The sequence below is a fragment of the Megalops cyprinoides genome, chromosome 25 (assembly GCF_013368585.1).
Source record: "Megalops cyprinoides isolate fMegCyp1 chromosome 25, fMegCyp1.pri, whole genome shotgun sequence".
NCBI classification, from domain to species: domain Eukaryota; kingdom Metazoa; phylum Chordata; class Actinopteri; order Elopiformes; family Megalopidae; genus Megalops; species Megalops cyprinoides.
Genome location: NC_050607.1, coordinates 18,366,680 through 18,393,482, shown reverse-complemented (window position 1 = coordinate 18,393,482; position 26,803 = coordinate 18,366,680). Strand labels below are relative to the sequence as shown.

The 26,803-nt window shown below is 47.0% G+C and overlaps 1 protein-coding gene across 2 annotated transcripts in view; it reads right to left on the bottom strand.

The window, feature by feature from the left end:
* Window positions 1-24,876, bottom strand: part of LOC118771874 (semaphorin-3E-like) — a 35,980-nt gene extending 11,104 nt beyond the window's left edge. For both annotated transcript variants that reach the window (XM_036520008.1, XM_036520009.1), the window contains exons 1-10: window positions 24,436-24,876; window positions 11,522-11,682; window positions 10,135-10,194; window positions 9,528-9,647; window positions 6,528-6,621; window positions 5,208-5,324; window positions 3,866-4,008; window positions 2,646-2,760; window positions 1,716-1,785; window positions 902-1,046 (exon numbers count right to left, since the gene is read on the bottom strand). In XM_036520008.1, coding sequence (XP_036375901.1) covers window positions 902-1,046; window positions 1,716-1,785; window positions 2,646-2,760; window positions 3,866-4,008; window positions 5,208-5,324; window positions 6,528-6,621; window positions 9,528-9,647; window positions 10,135-10,194; window positions 11,522-11,682; window positions 24,436-24,556 — 1,146 coding nt within the window. In that variant the 5' untranslated portion in view covers window positions 24,557-24,876. The remainder of the gene's footprint in view (window positions 1-901; window positions 1,047-1,715; window positions 1,786-2,645; window positions 2,761-3,865; window positions 4,009-5,207; window positions 5,325-6,527; window positions 6,622-9,527; window positions 9,648-10,134; window positions 10,195-11,521; window positions 11,683-24,435) is intronic.
* Between the last annotated feature and the right edge of the window lie 1,927 nt (window positions 24,877-26,803).

Below are 26,803 nucleotides of genomic sequence, written 5' to 3'. Positions count from 1 at the left end.
AGCTCGTTTAGGTAACTGTAGACTCCAATGAGTTGTGACCTTTGTCTGAACCTCTGCACGGCCCTGATATGCAAGTAATAATGCAGGTGAGTAGATGGGGAGACAGTGAAATTACATCCCACCTCAGGTATTAGCCTTTTCCAAGCAGGTAACAGGATTTTAATGTGCCTCTTTCAGCTTTTAATGTGTTCTTTAAAGGTCAGCTGTAAAAAGACTGTGTGGATATTTTTTTTACTATCTTACATATCCTCTGAAGAAACTACCTGGAACTAACTCACAATAACGATATCTCAATACTTAAGGAGAAAAAAAAACGCAAGTAAAAAGGCACATGCTAATGGCATTATATGTGTAAATGTAAATGTGAAATAAAGACATTTCCAGAACGGAGAATAAAGACACATCCTTTAAATGGGAAATCCCCTTTTCAAATATGAGCTAATCGAGGCTGAAGCTTGGCTGATGTGCATTCAGCAAAAGCACACCAGTTTTGCAGGGAGGCGTCAACCGAAAATGACAAAAAATGGATAGTCTCCCCCTCCCGTGGCGTGCTCGCCAATCAATCAAAGCGAGGCAGGCCCGGACGAGGGCGGAGGGGGAGGCGGGATGTGTCCAGCGAAGTCCATCTGTCTCTGACAGGCCTAGAGCTCCTTCACTCCATCTTACCTACCTCCTTTTCACTTTTAAAGACCTGCGCGCTTTTAAAACAGCTCTGGAGTGAACCAAGCCTCGGCTCCTTCCTGCTCAGTTGAGCTGATATCTTTTAAAACCTCATCTGTCCTTCCCCTCAACACAAAGTGGCTAATCCTACACACAGCTAATGCTAGAAGGTGGAGGCAGCTCCATTCCATTGCATTCTGGGATGGGGGGGGGGAGGGGGTCACAGGGAGGGCGGGCTTACCGAGCCGGGTCTGGGGAATGGGACCCTCCCGTCGAAGGCCGTCCAGTGGTGGTCGGGGCCAGCTTTGTGGGCGAAGGGCCCGTTGAATGCTGCCCGAATGCTGTCCATGCGGTAGACGCACACGGCATAGCCCTTGAACACGTTGCTGTGTCAGAGAGATTGGCTGGTTTAAAATGAGCACTGTGAGCTATGTGAGCTTGTTTGAGGACTGGAAAGATGAAAGAATCATAAGAGGAGCTAAGTATCAAATGGAGATTCAGAACAGACCACATGCACCAACTGAATACATACGCACACATCTGTTACATATGATACATGCTGATCCAGTGTTTCAAAAAATACCATGTAGACGTCCTGAAAAGGTATCTGTTATGAGTGGTTTATACTGGTCCAGCCTGTCACCTGAACTGCAGGGAGATTCTAAGGAGGCCATTAATACTTGTAGAGGGGATTTCTGTTCAGCATTGTCCAGAGGATCCAGGAGAAAATCACTGGTTCGCAACAGTGATGATGTGTGCTGTGAATGAGCTGGCTGGAACCACACAGGCGGGTTATAAGGGCAGCAGTGTAGCACAGCGGTAAGCTGTTGTACACTTGGACAAGGCGCTTAACCCACAATTGCCTCAGTAAATATCTGGCTGTATAAATGAATAAAACTGTTACCTATGTAAGTTGCTCTGGGTAAAAGCGTTTGATAAATGACAGTAATGTAACGTAAATGCAATGTAAAAAGTCTAATAAAGCAGAGGTGAGTTCATACGACGCACACCGCCGCTGCGGGCTGTGTGCATAGAGGGGAGAACACTGCGCCCACCTGGTGGTGCGGAACAGGCCGAAGATCTCTGGGTTCCTCTCGTCCTTCTTCGTCAGCACGAAGACATCCTCTGAAAGGCAGGTTAGAGTGCTCAGTTCCTCCTGTAAGGGGAGGGTGGAGGTGGGGGCATACGCGCGTGCTTTTATATTTGAGGGCACGGTGACCCTGCCTCGAGGAAAGCGAGGTGTGTCCACGTTCCCTCCTGACATTTCACGGCAGGGGGTCGAAGGCCCCAGGCTCAAGGGAAGCATGCCCGTCTTAATGTCACGCCACTCTCCCAACGCCGTCCGTACACAGGTACAACAGACAGTGCGTTTCAGAGAAACACTTTCCCCCACTGACCCTGTAATACTACCCTACTCTACTGGCTTGTGTATCTGTTGCCCAACCCCCGAAAACATTTTGATGCCAGGAACAATGTATCACCACCCCGTTTGGCATTCTGTGAAACGTGTTAGGCAATTTCCGCCCAGAACCGCGCCGGCGCCGCTCACAGCTCGCCCCCCAACCCCCCCCCCCCAACAAGCGAGAAACCATTTTCAAAAAAAGCTGCGCGCTCATGCAGAATCTCGGAGCGGAGACGGAGGCACTCAGCCCGCTAAGTGTGACAGGGGAGGAAGAGGAGGCCGCCAAAAAAAAAAAAAACGAGACGCGGAGTCAAATCAAAGCGTGACTCACCCCCTGGCTGTCCCCGCTGTGTCCAATTAAAAAAATTACACTCAATGGGATAATACGTTCTGAGAATCAAAACACATGATTCAATTAGACATGAATTACGCTTGCTTAAATTATAATACGTCTCTGATTCATTAATGCTACTGTGAAACATGGGATGATTTTATTAGACAGGGGCCTGAATGAAGTGAGTGGATTTCATTTGTGTGATTGGTGCTGGCGGTGTCGGTCCGTGGGGAGCGGCGGGGGCCTTACCCAGCTCGTCCAAATGTGTGTCTATCCCCTGCGGGCCCGGCACGGAGCAGATCAAGCGGGTCTTGACGAAGGACGTCCACTTGTTCACCATCATCCTCTGGCCGCCCAGGTCGTTCTGAAGAGAGCACAGGGACAACAGGGTGCGGGATGACTCGCGGCAAGGCCACCAGGGGGCAATAGTCATTTAAATTATTTGCATTACTGTTGTTAGGTTATCTGCTGTCTTGGAATATGCCCTCATACAAGGCTCTCGCACAACCAGATGGGAACTTAAGCACTTCAGGTAATGTACTTTGATATAGGAGGAAACAGAAGCTACTATTCAAGATCAACCTAAAGGTTGATGGTTGAAGGCTCTGTTACCAAACCGCTGTTCTGTAACAGGCTGTTACATATGTATCAGCACACATACTGTACCTATTTCTTTAATAACATAACTTCAAATGTAGGGGATTTAAGTATAGCCTGGATCACATGCTTTTTGACTCGTGCCCTTTTTTGCTTGTCCCTATCAGTTAGTTACTTGTTCCTCTATTCTACATCATCGACCCCTGCAAATTAGCTCTGGAATTCAGGACAACACGACCAGCGGACAGACCCTGAATCATCCATTCCAATCGTATCGCTCTCCTAATGATTTCAATCAAGACTCTCGGAGTGCCTGCCGTCGCGGGACCGCGCGTTTCCAATGGCGTAATTAGGCTGGTGAAGCTCCTAGTTTCTAATTAGTGCCGGCCTTCATCAGAAACACATTAGCGGTACATCTGCGATATGAGAGAAAAGATAAATGCGTGTGCCACACTGTGAAATCTTTTTAATAACTCTGCGTGGTGAAAAATGATACCGAAATCATGCGTGACGATCGAAAAGGGAGGTGGAGACTTACCGCAAAAAATTCTGTGATCTCAAAATTAACAGTAGGCTAGATTGAGAGTCAGCACCAAATTAGTCTGCATTAATGTGGTCATATTGTTACTGTCATATTGGTATTGTCATGTTGTTATAGTGCTCATAACGTTATTGTGTTTAGGTGTTTTGGTTGTGTTTTTGTTTTGTGTGGTATAATGTTTTTACCTGCCCAACAGAGGCTACCAATAGAAACTGGCCAAAATTCATGTCACATGTGTTTCAACCAGGCAGCTGCCCCAAGGAATAGGATTTGTTCAAGCGAGCCTCTATTTTGTCCTCAGTTTAAATGTTAAATATTGGTGTACTCTTACCGCACAGACTCTCCCGATCCTGGTGTAAACCGCGTTGTTGCCGCTTTCCGCGTCGACAGCCCTCTCGGTGAAGAAGTAGTACACCTTATCGTCATCCGGGTCGTCGTTGTCAGGGATCAGCACCGCCCTGACAAATTTGGGCTCTGGAACAGACAGCGAACATAAGCACCAGCTGCCGGGTTCATCTCCGGGCTGCTGGAGCTGCCCTCCAAGGGGAGTAATCCTTGGCAAACCACTGGGGTGGATGTGCCAAATAGTCTTAAACCAGCTCTCAAAGCCATTTACTTGTTTTGCATGACAAAATGAACACTTTTCCCCCCAGGGGCTTGATTTCAAATGCTTTTCTGGGACACCTCAAATAAATTTCAGGCTCGTAAATGAAGACACGTGTTAAATGACAACTGTAAGGTAAACTACAGCTAACGCTTCCTAGATTGGCCTGAGGTGGCCATTAACTTCTACCTTCTGTTCACTGATACTTCACACTAGAGGCGACAGCTATACTGAGGGACTGCGATAGCAGTGGCTTAAACAAATTGAGATGAATCTTCTCGTTTGGCTACACAGACACCGCGGAGAGGATGAGACTCGGCCGCTGGAACATGATGAAAGTGCTTTCTCTGCTTGCTGGACCTGTGGAATGAACTCTAACTAAATGGGGGGAACATAACGAGGCGGGGGGTTAACGAGATACTCCTCGCGGTGCTCCTGCCCCCCCGTGGCGAGGGCCTGCCGGACCGGTGTTCCGGGACCAGATCCGAAAAGGAGTCTTATTTGTTCCTTGGACAGATGAGAGAGGTCTCAGACTATCCAGCAGAGCAAGTGATTTATGGGAAAGCTGGTTGGAGGGGGTGATGAGGGCGCGGCCGTGTGGCACAGTGGTAAGGAGCAGGACTCATAATTGAAATGTGCTGGTTCAATTCCCCGCTGGGGCACTGCTGTTGTACCCTTGGGAAACCCAGAATTGACTCAGTAAATGTCCAGGTGTATAAATCAGTAACGTAAAAAGAAAAAAATATATAACCTATGTAAGTCGTTCTGAATCTGAGTGTCTGGCAATAGCATAATGTTCTGTTTAAGGAAGCCAACATTCCCTGTGGAATATGCACTGGCAGCCAATACACACCCAGAACATGGAGAAGGTGTTAACTTCTCCAATTGTTACAATTATGAAATAATTGACATTGTATTATAACAAAAATTATAAATAACAAAAACAAAAACACATCCGAGTATACATATATATATATATATATATATACACATATATGCCACTGCCCGATTTGCTGGGATGTTGCTATTGGTCCGTGTGGAGGTGGGTGGAGCTACGAGGCCCACTCACCATTCAGCAGACGCCTGTCGTCCCTCTCCGTCCTGGTGTAGCTGCGGTTGCTCAGGCGACAGAGTGCGGCGTCATTCTCCCAGTAATCGGTGTAAAGCCCAATAAACAAGTCCCCCCCTGCCAATGAGACAGGAAACAACAGCAAGGTCACACCCTCTGTGAGCCCCACTCGACGTGTAGGACACCATCCAGACTGCAGCTTCAGTTACTTTACGCACTGGAAGGTGAACTCCTGAAATCAAAACTATTTCAAATTCAGTCTGTGCTATGCGCGAAGCTTCCACTAGGTGGCAGACACGTAACTGCAAGCCTTTTTAAGGGAAAAAATGACATGAACAAAAACACATTGACCCACACACTCAGGTGGGCACTGTCGTGCTGGAAAACCATTACGCAGACAGATGCTCTAAGCACAGCAGCCTAAATATTAGCATAAGAAATGTCTCTCTTTCGGAAAAGTTCTGGCTCTTTTTGCCAACACCAGGGAAGGGTTATGAATGTTCAAACGGCACCAGTAAATAATGAAGAAAGCACAGAAATGCAATATGGCTGGAGGATTATGATATATAGCAGGAAAACGGATCTATTTTTCACTTGTCTTATGAAAACATAATGCATTAGTATGTCATCAGACAGCTGGAGGGCCTTCTATTGCACCAATAATCATTCACGTCTGACCTGACATTCAGCACATTTAACATGACAGATTAGGTCATAAATTAAATGTGTGTGTGTGTGTGTGTGCGTGCGTGCATTCGTGCGTGTACACACATGAAGCATGGATAGCGTCTCAGACACTGAGCCAGTCAATCAGCCAGAATAATAGCATATGGGGAAAACTAAAAAAAAATCACTGTCACTTTGATTACCAAAACATCTTACACACCAGAGACAGAATTCTGGGTGATTTCAGCAGCATGCAAGAATGCAGCGTCCGTAGCGACTGCATTAGAAACAGATTGTGTCACCTGACTCAGGCTTGGAGCCAGACGCAGAATTAATTGTCTTTTTCCTGCTTCGCATGGTATGTTTAATATCGCGCTCCCGAGTCTTTCCAAAGTTTAATCCATCCTCTCCTCTTTTCAAATGACCTCACACTTTCACGTATCAACAGGAGGACGCTGCTTTCATTTCGGGTGCTTTATCACTACGACTGTGGCTGAATGACATTAGGCCGACAGGGAGAGTTAGTTCAGAGTAAACACGCTGGAAAAAAAGCTCACGCAACTTCACGGCGTGAAGGTAGACTCCATGTTCCGTCGGTCTGAGTTTATGTGTGTGTGCGGTTTACGCGATTCTTACGGGAGAGAAACCGCTTACTTGAGAAGGTGGAGACACAGGAGCTGCGCGGGTCAAAGGGACACCTCCCCCGTCCGCTTTCAATGTGATCCGCCTCCAGCTTGAAAAGCCTTTCCTGGTGAAGATGTGGGCGAGAGTGCGCATTACTCATTTAATCATGGGCAGTCACAGCCTAAATAATAATTAAAGAAAAAAAAATCCTACAAAACAAACAGTAAACACATTTAAGCTACAGTTCACCATTTGAAAGATGAGCTGACTTGCTTCATCCACAGGTTAAAAAGACTATCAGGAGCTCCGCGATAGCCGAAAGGCAGAACTCAAGCCAACCGCGCAGTCAACAACAGCATGTGGGGACATCCATCCGCGGCACACTCCCAGCTGCGGCTGCCAAGCTCCGCACGCATCCCGCTGCCAAACAACAGCCTGCCGCCGCTGCAATCGCTCACGCACACGCCGGGGGTGTCATTGCATCAGCAGCTGCAGACGGCGGAATGACTGGAAACCGAATGAATAATCGCGCAGCGAACGCGCTTTCCCCTTTACGGGAAATCAGTCCGCCCGCTAACCTCGCCGGCGCTGACCGCTAACGGCTAGCGCCAGCGGAACCACATGGCCGGGCGCTGAACTCACCGGAGAAAGGACGAGGGATCCTTCCACTGTCCTCATAAACGCCAGAGAAACTAATAAACAGCGCAGACAATACTGATTTATATCTGACCCTGAGATCAAAGCTTTAATATTCCTCTGTAACGGTCAAAGAGACCTATGGGGCATTCCTCTCCTACAGAGTAAATGAAAGTTACTTTTTTAGATAATGAAATGAGCTTTACGTTGTATGGCAATGCATTCAAAACAGAAATCCCTCAGGTCCCCTTTATAACAAATACTGTGCAGGACACTCTCTGCAAGAGGTCTGCAAGATGCATAGCTATTTCCTGACAAATAAGCATTGACATTATAAATAACATACTTTTTAAAAGTAAAAGATTTGAGTAATTTTACAATCAAACAATGTATATTTGGAGACAGAAACATCTATAGATCAAATACATCAATGCTTTCAAACCCACAGAGCTTTCAAAATGGAGATGGTGATCTGCTTTTATGACAAAGCAACAGATCCTTCGCAGGTACTACGTTAAGTGCCATTTGACTTCATTCTTTGATCTGTCTGACACATGAGGTCAAGCGCCGTAGCACAGACATGTAAGCGGAAATCTGTTTGAGGAGGTTACACTGGGACCAGCATGGGTCAGAACATTAAGAATGCAACAGAGCTCTACTTTATCACGCAGATGAAAATACGCTTTATATCACTCTTCACCTTTGAGGAATTCAAAGACGGAAAAAATCAGCTCCTTAAAACGGCTTCTGGATCCAATTTGGCCGGGATTTACAAGGCGGGGCGACCATCCCGATTGGATGGTGGGGGCTCGGAATGCAGGGTGAACGTCTTTCCCATGTTGGCCCGACGGACAGGAACACCTGAGATTCATGGACTCCCCGCAGATGCCCGCCAGGGAATCGTGCAGGGAAGGGGGGTCTGTTTAATGTAAGATTCCACCCCCCTGGGAGATTTGCCGTGTATCCCTACCTCAGCCCCACCCCCACCCCCACCCCCACCTCGCCCCACGTCTCTGCGGAATGTCGGCTGTCGGGGCTTTCGTCTCTCTGACCCATGGGAGAACGCGCCTCCATTTCCCAAGCCTCTTCCGACGGGGAGAGGAGGGAGGCGCCGGTTTGCGTGCAAAAGCTCCTACCGAGAGGCACCGATACATACGACCGGAAAACACCAGGGCTCGGCTTTTGCGCTCCGAGCGATGAGTGAGCGTACCTCATCCGGCTGAGGTCAGAAAGTCAGAGCCGTAAAAAGCAGAGGCCATTTCAAGACGGCCACGGTGTACTGAATTTATATTTTTTTTTCCGCGTGCTGAAGTTACAACTGTCTCGGATAATACAGATCTGAGCTAAAAAGCCGTAAAGGCTGTCTCCAGACAGGAATGACAAGGAGTGTCTTTGAAAGGCCGCTGTGAGGAGCAGGCCGGGTATAAAAATGCACTTGACCTCGGGGGCAGGCTCATGCGCTGGAGGAGGGGAAGTCATTCGCTTCTTTGTACCCAGTTTTCAATTAGGCCTGGGTTGCCCGGGGGAGGGAGATGTTTGCTTTCCCTCTCTCCCTGTTGACGCAGATCCTGGCGGAGAATGATAAAAGTACACAGCGCAGTGACTGAGGCAACTGAAGCCCCCCCGGAAACACAAAGGGATGAAGAGACGTGCTCAGCATCTGACAGACGGATGGCTGGTAAGAGGTAGTCCCACTCTTCCCATCCTGCGGGTTCCGGAGGGCTGCAAAAATCTCGGTTTACACGCCAAGCACCAACAGAGAAAGAGAGATGCATACTCTCTCAGGGGAGAGGCTGAACTAAAAGGCACGGTGCTGGGAAACACTGCAGTGCATTCTGGGTAAGGAGCGGGGCGGAAGTGACGGCCGAGGAACGGGGGCCTGCTGTCCCCACGCGCGGGGTGAGCTCAGTGCCCGGTCCCGAGCTAACGAGCCGTAGCCTTCGCTTGGGACAAACGAGGCATTCATTTACAGACACGTGTTTAGCTATAAATCAGAGAGGACAACTGTCAGCTAAGGCAACGCCAGCGGTTTGTGCGCAGTTTAAATATGCCGTTGCTATGGCACAGGCATATAAACCATGTCCAGAACAAAAGCAAAAGCTGAAACTGTGGTGAAAATATTTCATGCATAATGCTACGCATAACCGCATGATCTAACTGTTAATTGTGGTATTCACCTAAAAGGGAAAGCCTATGAGAATGTGCCTGAGATGTGCTATGGTGAACTAGGACATGCTGGGGTTTACTAGGATGTGCTAGGGCGTGCTAGGATGTACTAGGGGGTGTTAGGATGTACTAGAGGGTGCTAGGATGTACTAGGGCGTTCTAGGACATGCTAGGATGTACTAGGCTGTGCTAGGATGTACTCAGGCATGCTGAGGGGGTCTCTCTCACCTTTGTCTGGTGTCCCACCCGAATGAAGGCGCAGATGGGGTTGAACGCACCCGTCCCACAGGCCAGCAGGTGGGTCTTGTTGTACTGGTGCAGGACCTTGATGTAATTGGCGCACTCAGACTACAGAGCGGAGGGGCAGGAGTGAGGGACGGTTTAAGATTCTGAACTTCAGCCCTCCTCTCCCACACCCCTACTTGACTGCCCATTTCACAAGGAGTATACCCTGCGCGGTTTTACATACACACTAAGTCGTGCAGACCGCTTCAACGATGATATGACATAGGTGTCTGTGCAGTTGTGTAAGGCACTCATTAATCTCGATGCTTTGCTCTGCAGATAGGTGCAGGCAGAGTGCTTTTAACACCTCCATTTATGAATGAAATATGTGATCTGCACGTGAATTCTGCTGCATTCAAATGCGTGTATAACAGTGAAGTGCTGGGCGGGTCTGAAATGTACCGAAATGTACGTGCTAGGCATCAGACACACGGCGGATCAGCTGAATGACTTAGATGTATGTGTTAGACATCAGACACGCAGTAGATCAAGTGAATAGCTTAAACGTTAGGCAGACGCACAGCACATGAACTGAAGACCCAGACTTCACCTTCTCTCTGCCCTGCATGAGACATTCTTCCACCTGCGTGTCCGTGCTGGGCCAATGCACCTGTGTGGAGACAGGAGATGCAACATGAGGCATAGACAGATGGACAGACAGACAGACAGACAGACACGAGACACAGACAGGCAGACAGACAGACAGACTTGAGATAGACAGACACAGACAGACGGACAAGCTTGAGACCCACACAGCGTGTCGGCCTTCATAAGAAGCCAAGTGAGGGACCGTTATGCACAGGAATCCACTCTAATGGCTGTTCACACCAGCGCAGCAAAACCAATTCTCCCTGTGACCATGCCTGTCTGCTTCTAATCCATCTGCATCTACCCAGAGGTAACGTGCTACATATTTACACAGTCAGCGAGGCGCTGTAACAGTTTTTACTGAGGCGAAACTTAGAACACCACATCTGACCAGCATGGGAGATGAAGCTGACACAAAACACAGTAACGGCTATTTGAATTAAGGGTCACTGATAGGTGACAGGCAAGAAGCAGTGATCCATCTTACGTAACGCTCGCTCATATTACTATGCTTATACAGCATTACTAATACACCTTTTCAAATATTTACTTAAATATTTTAAATGAGAACATAGTTTAGGTGTAGCTCATGTCCTCAGCTTACAGCGGGTGCCTGGACCACTGCTGTGCTCTAATCAAATGCAGTTAAATTAAATTAAATTAGCAAAATACTCAGGAAATCACAGCACCACCTCATAGCAACACGTAGATAAACAGTGGAATACATTTCCATGATAATAGAAGCCATTTCCCCTGTGAAGGGTGGAGCCCCGGGTTTATTTGAATGAAATGAGATTAGCGCTGCGATTATGTCCTTCCATCAGCGAGTCAGCTGTGCTGTGTTTCTGTCACGCATCAAAGGAACGACTAACTGGAACGGCATCAGCAGGCCTCCGCACCCCTGACCATAACTCAGTCACACACACATACTCAAACACTCACAAACACTCACACACACACACACAAACACAATCACTCACACACATTTTCTCTCACACACACAGACACATTCACACACAATCACTCACACACTCACTCACACACACACACAGACACACACACACAATCACTCACACACATTTTCTCTCACACACACAGACACATTCGCACACAATCACTCACACGCTCACTCACTCACACACACACAAAGAAACACATACGCACTCAGTCTTAGAGGCACACAGACACACACGCATGCACGTATGCATGCGCAAGAACATAAACATGCACACACAACCATACACAAACATAAATGTGCACACAGAAACATAAACACGCATAACACGCATCAGCAGGCAGTAAAGGGGTCCTCTGGCAGTTGTGTGAACCGTTACAGCTGCATACGTTACCTCTCTGGGTTCAGCATCGACCCGCTCCAGGCTGAGAGAGAACAGGCCGTCTCGGGCCCCGACGAACAGCCTCTCCTGGTACTCATCCAACAGCATGGTGCTGAGGTCCAGGCCCCCCCTCGGCCCCTGGAACACCCGGGTTCTGTTCAGTTCCCACAGTTCTGTCAGAAACAGCGAGAGTCACTTCGAGATGGCCCCTAATTGTGGCCTGGAGGACGCTCGCGGCTAGTGGAAGAGAGCATTTGCCAGTATATTGGCATTACCTTTAATAAGTTAGCCCATAGCTGAGTCCTAATTACAGAGGCGTAGCAGTGGCCAAACACAGGTCAGTTCTGATTGATATCTGAGATTGAGACTGGGCCTATGCAGTGCTTTTCTCTAAGACCTTGAGAAGCGTACCTTCATTTCCTAGTTGCGGTAGGAGCACTATTTAGGTAAATTTGTCATTTTAGGAGCCTCCAAGTGATTTAGAGCACTCTCCAGACCCCCAGTGCATACACACACACACACACACACACACACACAACCTGAGGGGTGTCATTACACTGGCTCAATGTCCACTGATTCCGTACAGAGGAGCAGGAGAGTTTGAGGAGGGGAATGGAGCCGTGCTGCATTAAAGGAGAGCCAGCCTGAGAGCCTGGCATTAGAGTGTGGTCACCGTGAGCACTAGGAGAGCTCGTGCTTCCTCTGCACTACCTTCCTGAGTGATTACAGTGACTGGGGGCAACCCTATGGGCACCAGAGGACTGTTACGAAACATGTTTACAAGAGCGTCCTGGAAAAATACAAACACAGCACAGTTTCATAATAGTGCTTCTTGAGAATATAATGAAGATCAATTTAAGATAAAAGCAGGAGAAAGTACACAAAATAAACCGGTTTGGATCGAGTTAAAGCACTATTGAGGGGGTATTAAACTGGTAAAGTTAAAGGGGTATTAAACTGGTAAAGTTAAAGGGGTATTAAACTGGTAAAGTTAAAGCAGCATTAAAGTGGTAATGTTAAAGAGGTATTAAAGTGTTATAGCTAAAGGAGCATTAAAGTGTTAAAGTAATATTAAAGCGGCAAAAGTTAAAGTGCTAGTACTAAATACAATAAATGTCACATTCTCAGGATGAAAGGAATCGCCTGTTGTCCTGTACCCAAAAATGTACACATCCTAACCTAACTACAAATGTCTTGACTTTGAAAAATGTGTTCATATCCGTGAAAGTGCATAACTGCAATCTCACCAGCCAGAGCAGCAGGGTTTCAATATGTGGTGTCCCAGCTTGTGAATTCCTCCAAGCTGTTACTAATTACTCTAAGCCCACTGAGTGAGCTCTAACCTTGTTACCATGGGATGTGTAAGAGTAAAACTCATTGTGAGGAATTGCTTGGCACAAAGGAAGGGGTAGAGTGTGTGTGTGTGTGTGTGTGTGTGTGTGCTGCTATTGCACGCCTGTGGCCATGTTGTCCGGCATTATCTTGTTACCTCCTCCTTCACGGATGGGGAAACAGCAAACGGTGACATGAAGAATGAGGCAATGCAGAACCCAAACAGGGCTGCGGCGCTGTTTTAGCCGAGCTCCTACACACTGCGGCGGTTCAAGGTTTTTCATAAATGGAGTGCACGGTTAACGCTGTGCTGACTTCGTCAATATAAACATTAGTTCTGTCAGCGAGGCATGAATGTTTCAAAAAGCAATATATTCAAGAGCAGCACAATCTTGGCTTCAATGCGGTAAAGTAGTTCAAGGCGGACAACTGAAGAATATCCAAAGCAAAATGCTTTGCCCCTTTTCCTGTATTGTTAAGGGTCCTCTCCACTGTATCACTTTATCAATTATATTCCATTAATCAGTCGGAATGACGACATACAAAATCTGTGTATACTTATGCTGTATAAGAAACACATGTGGCCTGAGAAAACACCGTTATAAAAAGAGAGTGTTATCCCACTCTGAATCCCCAAAACACACTGAATTAAAGGCAGTTCTGAGAGTGTTTCCCGCTCTGAGGGTCCCTCTGGACCCGGCCTCTCTCTCAGAGGGGCCCTTGCCAGAGGGCGTGGATGATCAGACAAAGCCTGGCGCCTGGGAGCCCAAAACACAGCTCACGATTAGCGGCTCAGCCAGGCCGCCCCGTGCTGACTTCCGCCAACCGGTGCCAATAATCTCGCTGCCTTCTCCGTAGGCCCTGAGCAGGATCACTGTACCCCCCCATTACCCCCCTGCCCTGGGCCTTGAGGACGCTGGGGGGTCTCTGTGGTCTGGGGGGGGGGGGGGGGGGGGTGAACAGAGTGCCATTCTGGAGGGGAAGGAGGAAGACACCGCGTATTTCAAAAGAGATCGGAAACAAAGCGCTGATTACAGGGTTGTGCATTTGATCTCGGCCGCGCTGTTATCAGCAGGCCCCTTGAACTCGACAGGATGAGGTTTTTCTCTTCCTGTCAGATGTATTTCAGATTTCAATGGGACGAACGCAAATGTTCCTTTACAGGAATGCTATTTACTCAGCCTTTTAATCATATTTAAGCGTGCAGGAGACAAGTACGTGCCTGAATCACACACAAATATGGCTTGAACACGCTTGCGGTCCTGATTAAAGTAAACAGGTCTGCTTAGCCACATAGAGCTACCCATAATGGACTGCAGGCCAGTTCTGGGTGAAGGACAGGCATTTAGAAGCTTAGCCCCAGCAGAGACGAAGGCTGGGCCCTGTCATCACGGTGAAGGCTCTGTCCAGTGTAATGCTCGACGGCCCGACCTTGTGCACAGGCGCATGTGCTGTGGCTGCTGCCTTGGACAGGGGTCACCTGGAGTCACGTGCCCCACCCCTTCTAGATTTTCCGACTTCTGACTGAAGCTGCCAATTTCAACCACAGTTAAGTTCCAGCCCGCAACGCAACTGTCCTCCATCACAGATCCCTGTCCTTGCAGTTAAAGCAAAACCCTATTGAAAACAACAGCAAACGGAGCCGTTTAAGTTTCGAAATTATGCATTTAGCAGGTTGAATTATGGGACTTTCGAGGGGGATGTTTTTTCTGCTTGTTATTGCATCTTTGATCCTTATTGGAAACAAAGCAAGCAGTGTTTAGTTAAGGCACAGACACCATTCCTGTAATTACTGTATCCGAGTACTGAGAGGGATGACTTTGTTTTGGATTGAATTCCAGGAAAAACACTAAGAACACACACACAGCAGCTATCTAGAGCAGCGTTTCCCAAACCTCTCCTGGAGGACCCCTTGTCCTGCATGTTTTAGATCTCTCCCTGCTCCAACACAGCTGATTCAAATGATCAACTCGTTATGAACTCCTGAAGCTGCTTAATAACAAAATGATCAGTTGGAGCAGGGAGAGATCTAAAACGTGCAGGAGAGGTTTGGGAAACGCTGATCTAGACGCTTCCATCTTAAAGGATCTTTTTTTAAAAAAAAAAAAGCAGACTGTGACAATCTTTTATTATGTACCTTTATGTACAAATAGCTGTTCATGCCCTCAGAACACAATATAATTCATAACATTTTAGAGATGATTTACACATAGATGATGAATATCCCATTAAAGATTTGTGGTTCTGTTATGAATTATGTTATGTTCTGTAGAATGATGCTGTATGCTGATAACAGTAAAGAGATTAAATACGCTCTGCCTATGTATTTAGCTCCACCAGAAACAGACCCGGAACCAAAAGCAGCAGCAGAGACCTGAGCAGAAGAACAGTCTGAGATTTGATAGGTGTGATTCCACATGCCAGCTCCATCCATGACCACCCAGGTCAGTGCTCTAGTGTCAGCAAAGGCCCCATGTTAATTCAAAGATGCTTTATTTGTATAGTGCTTTTTACAAGGGGAATTTGTAACTAAGCCTCAAAGAGCATGTGTACTGTGAGAGTGGTGAGAAAAAAAACTCCCTAGCTAATAGGAAGAAACCCTAAGCAGACCCAGCACAAAGCCCATCTGTCTTTGGTCAGCAGCAGGCAGAGCCTATCTGGGTCCGTCCGGCACCATGTCTTTTTAATTCACCACTCAATGAATGTTTCTGACAGCCGTTATCAACGAGGGAGGAATTCAAGCTCACTAACCGTTTCCAAAACAGCCTAGACCTCCTCTCTCCCTCTCCTCCTGTCCCCTGAGGTAATGGAGGCTGGCAGCTGATCTTAGAAGCACCCTGCGTTCGCCATCGAGTGGGATTTAAATAGAGAAACCTAGAATTCCCACGGCGTGGGTGAGAGCAGCTTCAGATAAACAGAGGTAAGCCTCTGATCTGAGAGGCCCACAGAACCCGCAACCCATGCCAGCCTCCCCCAGAGCTGGGACGGTTGCAGAGCTTGCAGTGTTGCTCCAAGTCTTCCTCCCAGAGAGGGAGAGAGACTTTGATTCACTCAGAGACTTCAGAGCAAAGAAAGCCACATGCAAGGGGGGCTTGGGGGGGGGGGGGGGGGGGTTGTGCTATGAGTTCTGACAGGGCTCTGTTTTCCAGTGTATGGTGGCTGAAGCCTGGTGGCCATGGCAACTTGGCGCGAGCGGTGGAGTCCGACCCGTTATAGTGCCGCGGCGTTTTATCTCTGAATCTCCCGCAGGCAGATGGAATTCTGGGACGCCTCACCCTGAGAGGAACCCGGCTCTGTTGGCCAAGCGTGCCTCGACCCTACATCCTGCAGCCACCCCCACTCGGAGGCGCGGGAGTATCGTTTTAGCTCAAGCTATTGACAAGCACATTCAATGGCTTTCTGGAAGGTTACAGACAATTGATGCAGGAGAGGGCAACATTTACAAGAAGAGTTGCATGGGGAGCCTAAAGTACCTGCCAAAGGATTCTACTGCCTGTACTGTTACTATATATATATATATATATATATATATATATATATATATAATTTTTTTTTCAAAATCACAGTAAATTCTCCTTCAGAAGATATTAAACTTAGAATAGTTTTACTTATAATATTTGTCAGCAAAACAGAATTCCATTTCTTTTTGTCGGAGTTCTGAAACATGGCTTTACAGTTCTGATCTGTTTTATATTCTTATTACATATCTTTGGGTTTCTGTGCATTTACAATAATGTGCCTGCCAGACACTTTCACAAGGCCAGCCTCAGCCGCTATATATTTATATATGTATGCCTTATTTTACTGTCGTAATGTTCTGCTGCATTAATTTTCTAGCCTTTGTACAGCAGACACACTAGTTTATACTGTTCTCTGGAGGAGCTTACTGCTCGCAATTACGGCCACCAGTTGGTGGAATGACTCACACGCGTATCATTTCAGCATGTAGTATGCTGGAGAACAAACAAGCAATAAGATGAATGTCAGCTTCAATAGCTGATAGTTACTGAAACTGTAATCCAATTAATTTGGAATACGGGATCTGTAAAAGGAGGCCATAAATTTAAAGACACATAAACTTTCTGAACTTTGCACATTTGTAAAAAACTGTCAGTCTTCAACAGCAGCTGGTGTGGGGGATTTCCATGCTCTGCCCCCCCCCCATCAGTCACAGCAGCTGGGGTAATTTAGGTCTTTAATGTCAATTTATAGCCTGTGCGAGAGGCTTTCACTCTAAACAACGGGCGTCACAGACCTAAGCGCGCTGAAACTTCAAATGAAAACGGCGCTTCTCAAAAATTCTGTTTCAGCGCTGGCTGTAGAAGTGCTGAAGGATGCCAAGAGCGACTTAGTCCTACAAAATAAAAATAAATGCTTTAATCTCCTGCCTTGGTAGCTTTTTTTAACTAAAAGTAAGTAAATCTCTTTTCCAAAGCTTACTCTGGGGAGGAAATATCGGACTCCTTAGATTCAGCTAAAGAACTGTTTAACAGAAGCGAGAAAAAAAAGGCTTCCCACAAATTACGACCCATCTGCACAACACATGAAAATTAAAATTAACAGCTACTTTTTGTTCATTCTTTCTAGGCACACTGCAATGTGGTTCATTTGAAGAAAAAAGCAATAATAAATTCAACAACTTGAATGAATCATACCCGCTTACATTTAAAACACCAAGAGAATGTCACATCTACCAAAATGAACCAATGGGAGGCTGAGGACAGAACTCTCAGTGGGGTCCTACAGAAGGCACCTCACTGGCACAGCGCCCCCTGAAGGAAAGAGCAATTACTGCCCTTAATTTCACTCTTTGATCCGTGTAAGTGTGCGCTGATGTCACCAGGGACCTAACTATGGCCACAAGGATCTCTGTCAGCTCAAGACAACCCTGCGGTCTGATGTGAAGCTATTAGGACACACAAGGGAAAAAAGAAGAGAAAGATTAAAGACTGTCTCAACAAGATTTCAAGTCTTTACAATGCAGTAGGATGGTTATATTTGTAGTCACATGTGTTGACAGTTATCTGTTGATTAATTCTGATTTGAAAAGTTTCCTGGATAGGTTGAGGATATAAACTCCAGATGATTATTGGATGTATCAAGCATAACAAATATTGGAAGTACAAGATAGGTCTTGTTAAGGCCATTGACTTTGAACGTGCTTGGAAGGTTGAGATGAACATTGAGGAGCACATGAGGAATTATTTTCCATTATTACATGTCCATGACTTTACTGTAAACTGGCTTCCTAGCCTTTGAACAGGTCTACACTGGCCTTCACCTTCCTTGCCATTGACTCACAGTTGCAATTCGGAACACTTCCTGCTCTGTGAATCGTCTCCATGGATCACTTCTCCGAGCCACAGAGAATGACACTTGAAAACCTGAAGCACCCACCTCCCCCCCACCCCTCACCCCAAATCCTTCCGATTGTTCGGAACCCAGAGCGCTTGGGACTGTGGAGACGGCCATGTTTGCTTTAGCGAGGCCGGAGAGGCGATGTTCGCAATGTTAGCGGCTCCCTCGGCTTCCAGCTCCGCCGGGGGGAGGGAGGTGGGAGGGCTCCGAACACCGGGGGTTTGTGGTGTCACACTGAGCGCACAGGCGGAGCTGCACGACCCGGAGCTCGGCTCCTGGGTGGGTTAAGGTCGGTATGGAAACAAGAGGGAGCTCACTGGACACATCATTATTCAGCTAATAGCACAGTTTGCACAGAGGGACAGGCAGACCTCAAAGACAGCACCACCCTTTCCATCAAACAGAACCGCAAGGACAGAAAAATTCATCACATTTTCCTATTCTGAGTAATGCGCAGCATTTTTTTCATGTTTTTTCTCGTCCCTCCTTTCTTTTCTCTGCCAAATTATAGCCATCAAAAAAACTTGAGTGTAAAGCTTTGCTTTATGAGAGCTGATGGCAATTCCATTCTACGACTTAAAATAACACAGGATTATGACAGTAACATATAACAGTCGACCTCAGGGTACGTTAAAATGGCACTCAAGTCAGAATGTATCGTTTCCAACAAGGAAACTGTGCCCACATCACATGCACACCTTATTTTTTTAAAATGAAACATTACCTTCGGCAAAATCATTTCGAAAGCCAGACAAAATTATGGCTTTTCTTGTTTGAGGAGCGGTTTAAAATTACTCACATTCAAGGAGGGGCACGGGGCAGGCAATTACTACCTGAGCCCTGCACGAAATTCCCACTGACAGGTCGGAGGTAACAGTATCTACCCTAACCAAACATGCAGATTCAAAGCAGAAGCAATACTGTGCGGCTACTGTGCGCTCCGCTTTAAAGCCGCCGAATCCGCACGCCGCCGAATAAACCTTTTATTTGTATTTTAGGAAACACTCCCTTAACGGTGGGGGAAATCCAATCCCCTCGCGCTATTCAAAAACACTCATCGTCTTTACGCTTGCACTCCGCTGCCTCGACGATGTAGGTCAGCTACCTTGACTACAGACAAAAGCAAAAAAGCACACAATACATTTTCTTAACTTGATTGTTGACAGGCTGGGATGATAGGCTGTGGTGGAACAGTCTGGTAAAGGCCTATTTCCACAGTGCCACTGTCATGCCGACGTTATTACATTATGCAGAACAGGAAGGCAGAAATGTATTTGAATAATTCCACAGACACAAGGCAGACAATGACCTGCTTTTAAACAGCACAGACTCAGCATGGCACAAAAGAGCTTTCAGCTTCTCTGAGCTAAATTTGGGAATGGTAAAATTTGGGAAATCGTAAATACTTGCATCATAAAAAAAGGCCTTTTATGTGGACAATGTAGAGTATACAGCTGTTCCCCCACCAAAACACTAGCCTATATCATTTCCCTGTGTTTATACCATTGCTCAAGGCATGTCATTTTTGGAAATTTAGAACGTTTGGCTTTCACCTTTTCGGAGACTTTGACAATGAGCCGTTCGTTTAATAGGACACACTGCACTTAACCCGTGTCACTCAGGGATCATACTTGAGACACTTAACTGCTCCGTGACATAATTTCCTGAAGCAATAAGCTGGCTGTACAACAGACCCGAGCCTGTCACAGGGGGAACTTATTAAGCTCTTATTTTGACTGTGGGTGGTGACTTCACCGACGCACGCATGTGCCAATCGTCCGCTTCACTCGCGAAACAGTCCCGAGCGAATGCTCTGTTGCGTCTATTCAGAGAGCCGTGTCGAGATTTGGAGCGACGCTGCAACTCCCCCATTTGCACCTCCTTTAATATCACACCTGCTAATGTCCCAGCTGGATCTTCATCTTCTGGGGCAGTATTCAAAAGAAAGCGTTAGACACCACATCCAGAAAACATTTATTCTGTCTGTCTTCAGTGTATAACCAAAAAGTCTGATGGCAACCTGTTTTGAGCCACTTTCTCTGCGTTATTAATTTTATGGTGCATTTATGGTGCAACTATGGTGCAACTTCGTGGTTATATGCAGGCTTAGCCAAGGTTCTATCAGCCAGAGACATTCCTCTCTGGGAAGATTCCTCTCCTGGTTCTCACTTCCACTGAATCTAGTGACAACGCCCATTTTTGAAACAAAGCTTTTTTTCCACATCCATCTACAATCCAGACTAAAGCTCCTAGCTTCTTTCAAACTGCAGTATTGACTGTGGTATTATGCAACTTATAATTTCATACAGCTTTGAGTGCGTGACTCAGTGGAGCGACGATGGAAGGGTTTGGAAATTTTAACAACACTGAATACGCACATCTTCTCAAAACCATTGAGCTAATCACATCACAAAACAAATCCTCACAAGATAGCAGAGCTTAATACTGTGGGTGTTGAAACCATTAAAAGTCCAACACCATCAAAAATAAATGGGTTTTAAATCCAAGCTTTTGGCAAACTCCAATGATGAAGAGTGCCCAGAAGTGATAAAATGGATCATTTGTTCTTGAGGAGTAGGATACCGTGGGGAAACAGTTCTAAACACTCTCAGTGAATCCCCAACACCACCTTCTCTAAATAACCACTGCGCTGTTGCAACACAACTGCATAGGCCAAAACACTGCCCAAATGGGATTTATATGAAATAACAGAGTCTTTACAAGACTCAAAGCTGAGGAGAGATCCTCTGTCCTTTTAAGCATCTGGTATTCAACGCCTATTGTGCAAGTCATGGCGTAACCTACAGCATTATGATTGTACGGTGTAGTTCAAAGGAAAGGCTAATTTTATGTTTGTTAAAACAGAGCACACCGTAAACTGAGAATGCTCTGTAATCAACAAAAATGGAGCCAAGCCAGCTCTAATGTGGCACGCCATGTTTTCCATATGACCCACTGTGGTTAGGTTTCATCAGTTAAGCAGAGTATCACTGACATCATCACATGAGAGAAGATGAGACCCTTGGTTTTGCTTGAGGTGACTGCAAGTCTTGCCTTTATATTGTTCAGTACTGATAACTGATTGCCCTGAATCCTACTGTCTCTAAAGTCTCTAAAGCTCCTGTACTGCTTATCACAAATACATAAAAGTCCTCAATTTACTGAATCACACATCTGTTACATAATAACCAAATAACCTGAAGGTACTGGGCATGAGTTTAAGTGCTGAATTTGTGAGCAGAGGGTTATGAACTACTTCAAATCCTTGACGCCACCACGCCATTGCACTGTAGCAATTTCTACTCAACCTACAGTAGTAAAAATTTTAGCTGCTGGTATATTTGGATTAGAGGCGTCAGCCTAAATGATAAATCAGTAAATAATTTAATTAACAATTATAATATATCTGTAAAAACAGACAACCCAACTAGCCAGCAAGCAAATCATTCAACCGTGCTGCAAACATAAAACAAATTAAACGTAAAATAATATTCTCATAAACAAAACGCAATACGAAAGATTGCTTTTTTATATTAGCTTTGCACACAGTTTCAGTCAAATGGGGCTTGCTACTCTGAGAGCTTAAGCTGGAGCAGCAATGGATGGATCAGAACAGACGTCCTTAATTACCCTAATGTTTCTATTTCAAATAGAGAGGCTCTGTGGTTTTAATGATGGATCCACCACGCGTCCTGTCTATTTTCAGTAAATGGCTCGGGGTCCTGGCACACTGGGAGCTTTCCCAGTGCGTGCCGGGTGAGAGCGGTGCTTGGCATCCGCTCAGATGTTTTTCATTCCACAGCGACGGGACTCGACCCAAGAGGCTGACACCGCTCTACCTGGCAAGCGGGGCGTTCATCAGTCTAGACACGCCGGCCATTGCGCGAGGCTACGCGGTTTCATAGCGCCTGAGGTCCGTTCCCTCTCCCAGCACGCCCTCCTTACAGCCCGTCAATCAGAAACAAACTCTTCCTCCAGGGCTCGCATGAGCCATACAAACACGCACGTTCTGGGTACTGCTCCCGCCGGTGGGACACCATGGTGAAAGCCATCAGAGTAACAACAGATGAGCTGGCTTCTGTGTCTATAATTATAAAGGAAGGACAGAAACAAAGAAACACACACAAACACTGCATAATGTCACTGGGTGTGTGTGTGTGGTAAAAATGGTTTGTGTGCCGCTAGGCTCTACCCACTTCTGCGCGCAACCATAAAAATCGCAAAAATCAACAGACGGGCTCAGACTTTTTAAGTTCATTAATTGATTTATTTCTACAGCCGTGGGAGCAGTCAAACAAAAACAGCAAACCTTTTGGCAGAAACTACGATTACGATCTAAAAATGTTTTTTCTTCTTGTTTTTGAGCACAATCCACAAGTGCCAATCCAAGACCAACAGCAGGAGGGTGTGATGCGCACCTCCCCTTGCTTGTCACACCCTGGACACATCACTGCCATCTAGCCCCCGCGAAACTCGTGGCATTCCGCACCCGGCATGAACCCACATTTTTATGTGGTTTTCGGAGGTGGCGCATCGGCCCTTGAGCTGATATCCAAGAGACATTGTTGAGAGTGAATGTTTACTGCCTGCTTGAGCATGTACCCAACGAGCGCTCTTACACCTGAGCGATACAACACAAGCCTCCAGAGCAGACCCTGCTGTAACTCAAAAGTACCGCAAGAATTCTTGACAGAACGGCAAAATACACTGTCAACTTCCAACCTGCATAAAGCTAACACAAATCTAACCAAAACAAAGTGTGTGTAATCATATACAAAGAGCTTCAACTGAATGAAAAAAGACAAGAGAAAAAAAAAATACAAAATTTATACATATACATACGTATGTGTGTGTGTAAACATACTTGCTTCAACCTAAATTTTCTCACCCCACCATTGGAGAACATTATTTTGGCAACACCACGACCTTAAATGCAAAAAACAGATTGCTCATGTCTTAGTCAGTGACTTCATTCTTTCATTCATTTCACCACTAACACTAAAAAGCTGTGACAATCTCCTGTTCAAGCCACGCTGACTTTTACAACTTTGGGTCTTTGAGCCATTTACAACTTGGTATTTTTACAGATAGATCAGTCTGATGTCCCCGCCATTGCGCGCTAATCCCTGAACACTTCCAGTCTCTGCCCTGAACACCATCGCAGATATGTTGCACTGGTTGTTCCTCCTACCCTAGAACTAACACCAGCTATAGCATTTCCACCAGAATTTACTTTTGCCACCAACAGCCCACTTTCATCTTTGAAACGTTAACACTGAGAAGGCGTTTCTGAAGCCTGTCTGTGCTACACTGCATGTTGAGGCATTCTGTTTAATCTGATGCATTTCCAAGCAGAATGACAGGCATGCATAGCAAATTCAGCAGTGTGGTGTACTAGTAAGGAGCAGGGCTTGTAACCAAAAGGTTGCTCTTACGATTCCCTGCTAGGGTGCTGCTGTTGTACCCTTGGGCAAGGTACTTAACCCACAATTGCCTCAGTAAATATCCAGCTGCATAAATGGATAAAATTGTATCCTACTGTATGTAAGTCGCTCTGGATAAGAGTGTCTGCCAAGTGACAGTAATGTAATGCGAAACATTTTAAAAGTGCCATGCGCCATATAGGATCCCTGCGTGTACAGGGTTACCGTGTACTCTCCCGCTGCCTGTTGCAGCGGAGAGGCAGAGGCGGGGGGGCTGCGCGGAGGTGACCGCGCCGCGCACATACACCTGTCTGACGCCTGACTGGTCCTGACGGATCACAGGAAGAGCAGGTTCGCGCTGGGGCTGCCCCACGTGTAGCGGCTTGTTTGGACAGCCGGGGTTAAGCAACGCGCAGCGAGCAGAACAGACAATTAAACCATCATTCAGGAGACCCCCGCTCCAGCTTCAAAGGCAGCGTCTGTGAGGCGAGCCAGAAATGTACATCCAGAATTTTACTAACGAAAAATCTATTCATTTTGCTCTTACAGTTTCCGCCTTATTCCAAAAGAAGAAGCCACCAGCTTCCAAAAAATTTCAGCATTCACCTACAAGGTATAGCACACTTTCTGAACTGAAGAGGTAACAAAGATTGCAACATTGTAAACACTCACTAACACACCCTCTTCCAGCAAAGTACTTCTGGGGCTGTATTCGGCGGCGGAAGGCTGGCATTTTTTGGATGGCACATCTTTTGCGTGTACAGAGCGTGACCGGACTGAGTGAGGTGAGTCACACCTCTCCTTATCGCCTACCTTTGTGAGATAGTCTCAGCCTCGGATGGCTGCTCCTGGCTGCGCAGGGAGAACTCCACAGGACTGTCCCAAACTGGAGCAGAACCCAAACCAGAGCCAACCTCTCCCCTGCGTTAGCCATCTCTGCGGTCCTCCGACTTTAATTAGCGCGAGGTGGGAGTCCGTCCTATCCAGCCGGTGCACGGATGTGGTTATAGTCCATTTGAAGAGGAGAAGGTTATTAAAGTGTTTTTGAAACGCTGCCCGTTCATGGATTGCGACTCAGGTTTTGGAAATCTCTCACCCTCCGGGGGTTCGGGGGTTTAGGAAAAGGGTCGCCTCGGCGAGCGGCGCCCGGGTTCCATCCAGCTGTAAGTTTCTGTTTCCACTTGCCGTCAGGGCTCCTCCAAATCACCGCGGATCAGCCCTCTCTGGCTGCGAGGCATTCCACACCGCCGCGCCCCCCCCCCCCCACACACATCCCACCCCCCCCGCCCCCCTCCTGTGCTGCTCCGGCCCTCGCGCGCGCCTGTCAGCCGCCGGCCAGCCCCGTCCTGGCTCGGGAGCAGGGCTCGCGCTTCACCTTTCACCCCTGGCTCGCGGCGCTGCGCTGCTGCGGGACCTCCCCCCTCCCCGCGCTGCCAGCTGGGCTGCGCTCGGCTCGGCCGCTCGGCTTCAGTGGGAGGCTCGGCCCCGCCTCGCCCGCAGAGAACACTATCGCTTCCACGTGCCGCTCGCCGGCCCTCCCGTCCTACCGACTGGCACTGGCCTGGACCACAGCCAAGCTTTTCTTCCTCCTCGCTCCCTCCCTCTCGCTCGCTCCCTGCCTCTCTCTCCCTCCCGTCCCTCTCTCTCTCTCTCGCACTCACTGCCTCTCTATCTTTCCCTCTCTACCTCCCTCCCTCTCTCTTGTACCCTCTCTCTCCCTCTCTTTCCCTTAATCCCTCCCTCTCTCTCTCAGTTTCACTCTGTTGCTTTCTCTCTCTCACTCCCTCTTTTGCTCCCACTCTCTCACTCCTTCTCTCTCTCTCTCTCCCTCTTTCTTTTTACCTCCCCTCCCTCTCTCTCTCTCTCTCTCTCTCTCTCTCTCTACCTCCCCTCCTTTTCTCCTTCTCCCTTTTTCTCACTCCCTCCCTCTCCCTCCCTCTCTCTTGCTTTCTCTCTCTCACTCCTGTTCTCTCTCTCTCTCTCTCTCTCTCTCTCTCTCTCTCTCTCTCTCTCTCTCTCTCTCTCTCTCTCTCTCTCTCTCTCTCTCTCTCTCCTTTTTGAAGTGGTGATAATTACAGTGGCCTTTTCTCTAGTGTTGCTTCCTATTGCAGGTTCATACAGCAGTGCTGCTGGAGGGTAAGTATCCAGGGCTGGTGCGACATATCATGTCCCTGTTACTGTTAAGATCTGTACAGAAGTCACATGGCACAGATGCACCGCTGCACTGCATTTAGATATGATCAAAGTAACTGCCACGGGAAATCACTTTCTTAACATCTTTGTTTTTTCTTTTTAATTCCTGGAAAATAATGTCTGTGACGCCTATGCCTATCTATAAAATCTATTTCAAGAGTTTGGTGCAAACCCCTTACAGTGCAGTTCAAGAAGAACTAGACATACTGTTCCCGTGTATCTAATCCATTAATAAGATGACACGTGTACTTACATACTGTTCTCAAATACGATGCATAACTATCCAGGACAGTGAAACCTCTGTCTAAACTTTTACAAAGTTTACACACACACACACATGCACACACACACACACACACACACACGCACACGTACACACACACACACACACACACACATTCTCCACCGAACAATAGCTGACAGCATTGGTTCTTCCACATATGGACTCAACTTAAAACAAGACGCTCACGAGGAGGAGAGGGCTGGACTCATTAGGGGACTCGCAGCTTTCCCAGAGGCTGTTGCACAGTGCTTACGGCACTTTGGCTCCTCTCGACTCCAGCAGTGACTCATTTGTTTCTTCTTGTCCTCCTCTGACGGAAACACCACTGCTGAGATATCACTGTCACTTCCAATTAATGGCATTCGCTGACTGAACGTCACCCCCCGCCTTCCAAAACGCATCGTAAACACCAACAACCGGGACATGTATAACTACTGAATTGACAATCTTGCACGAATCTCTCAAATGAGTGACTTTTTTTCCCCCACACACCTCTGAGTGACATCAGAAAAAAAGGTCTTTCATGTTCTTCCTGAAAAAAGAACTTAGTGTGAAGCAAACTAATTTGACATGCTATGAGGAGGGCCGTGACAACTCTGTGAACCGGGTTCTGCCTCGTAGCTCAAAAGGCCTCCTCTTTCAGTGTGACTCCCCACATGAGGATCCTTGCCCCATGGCCATCGGCAAATCTATTTCATCTTCTAT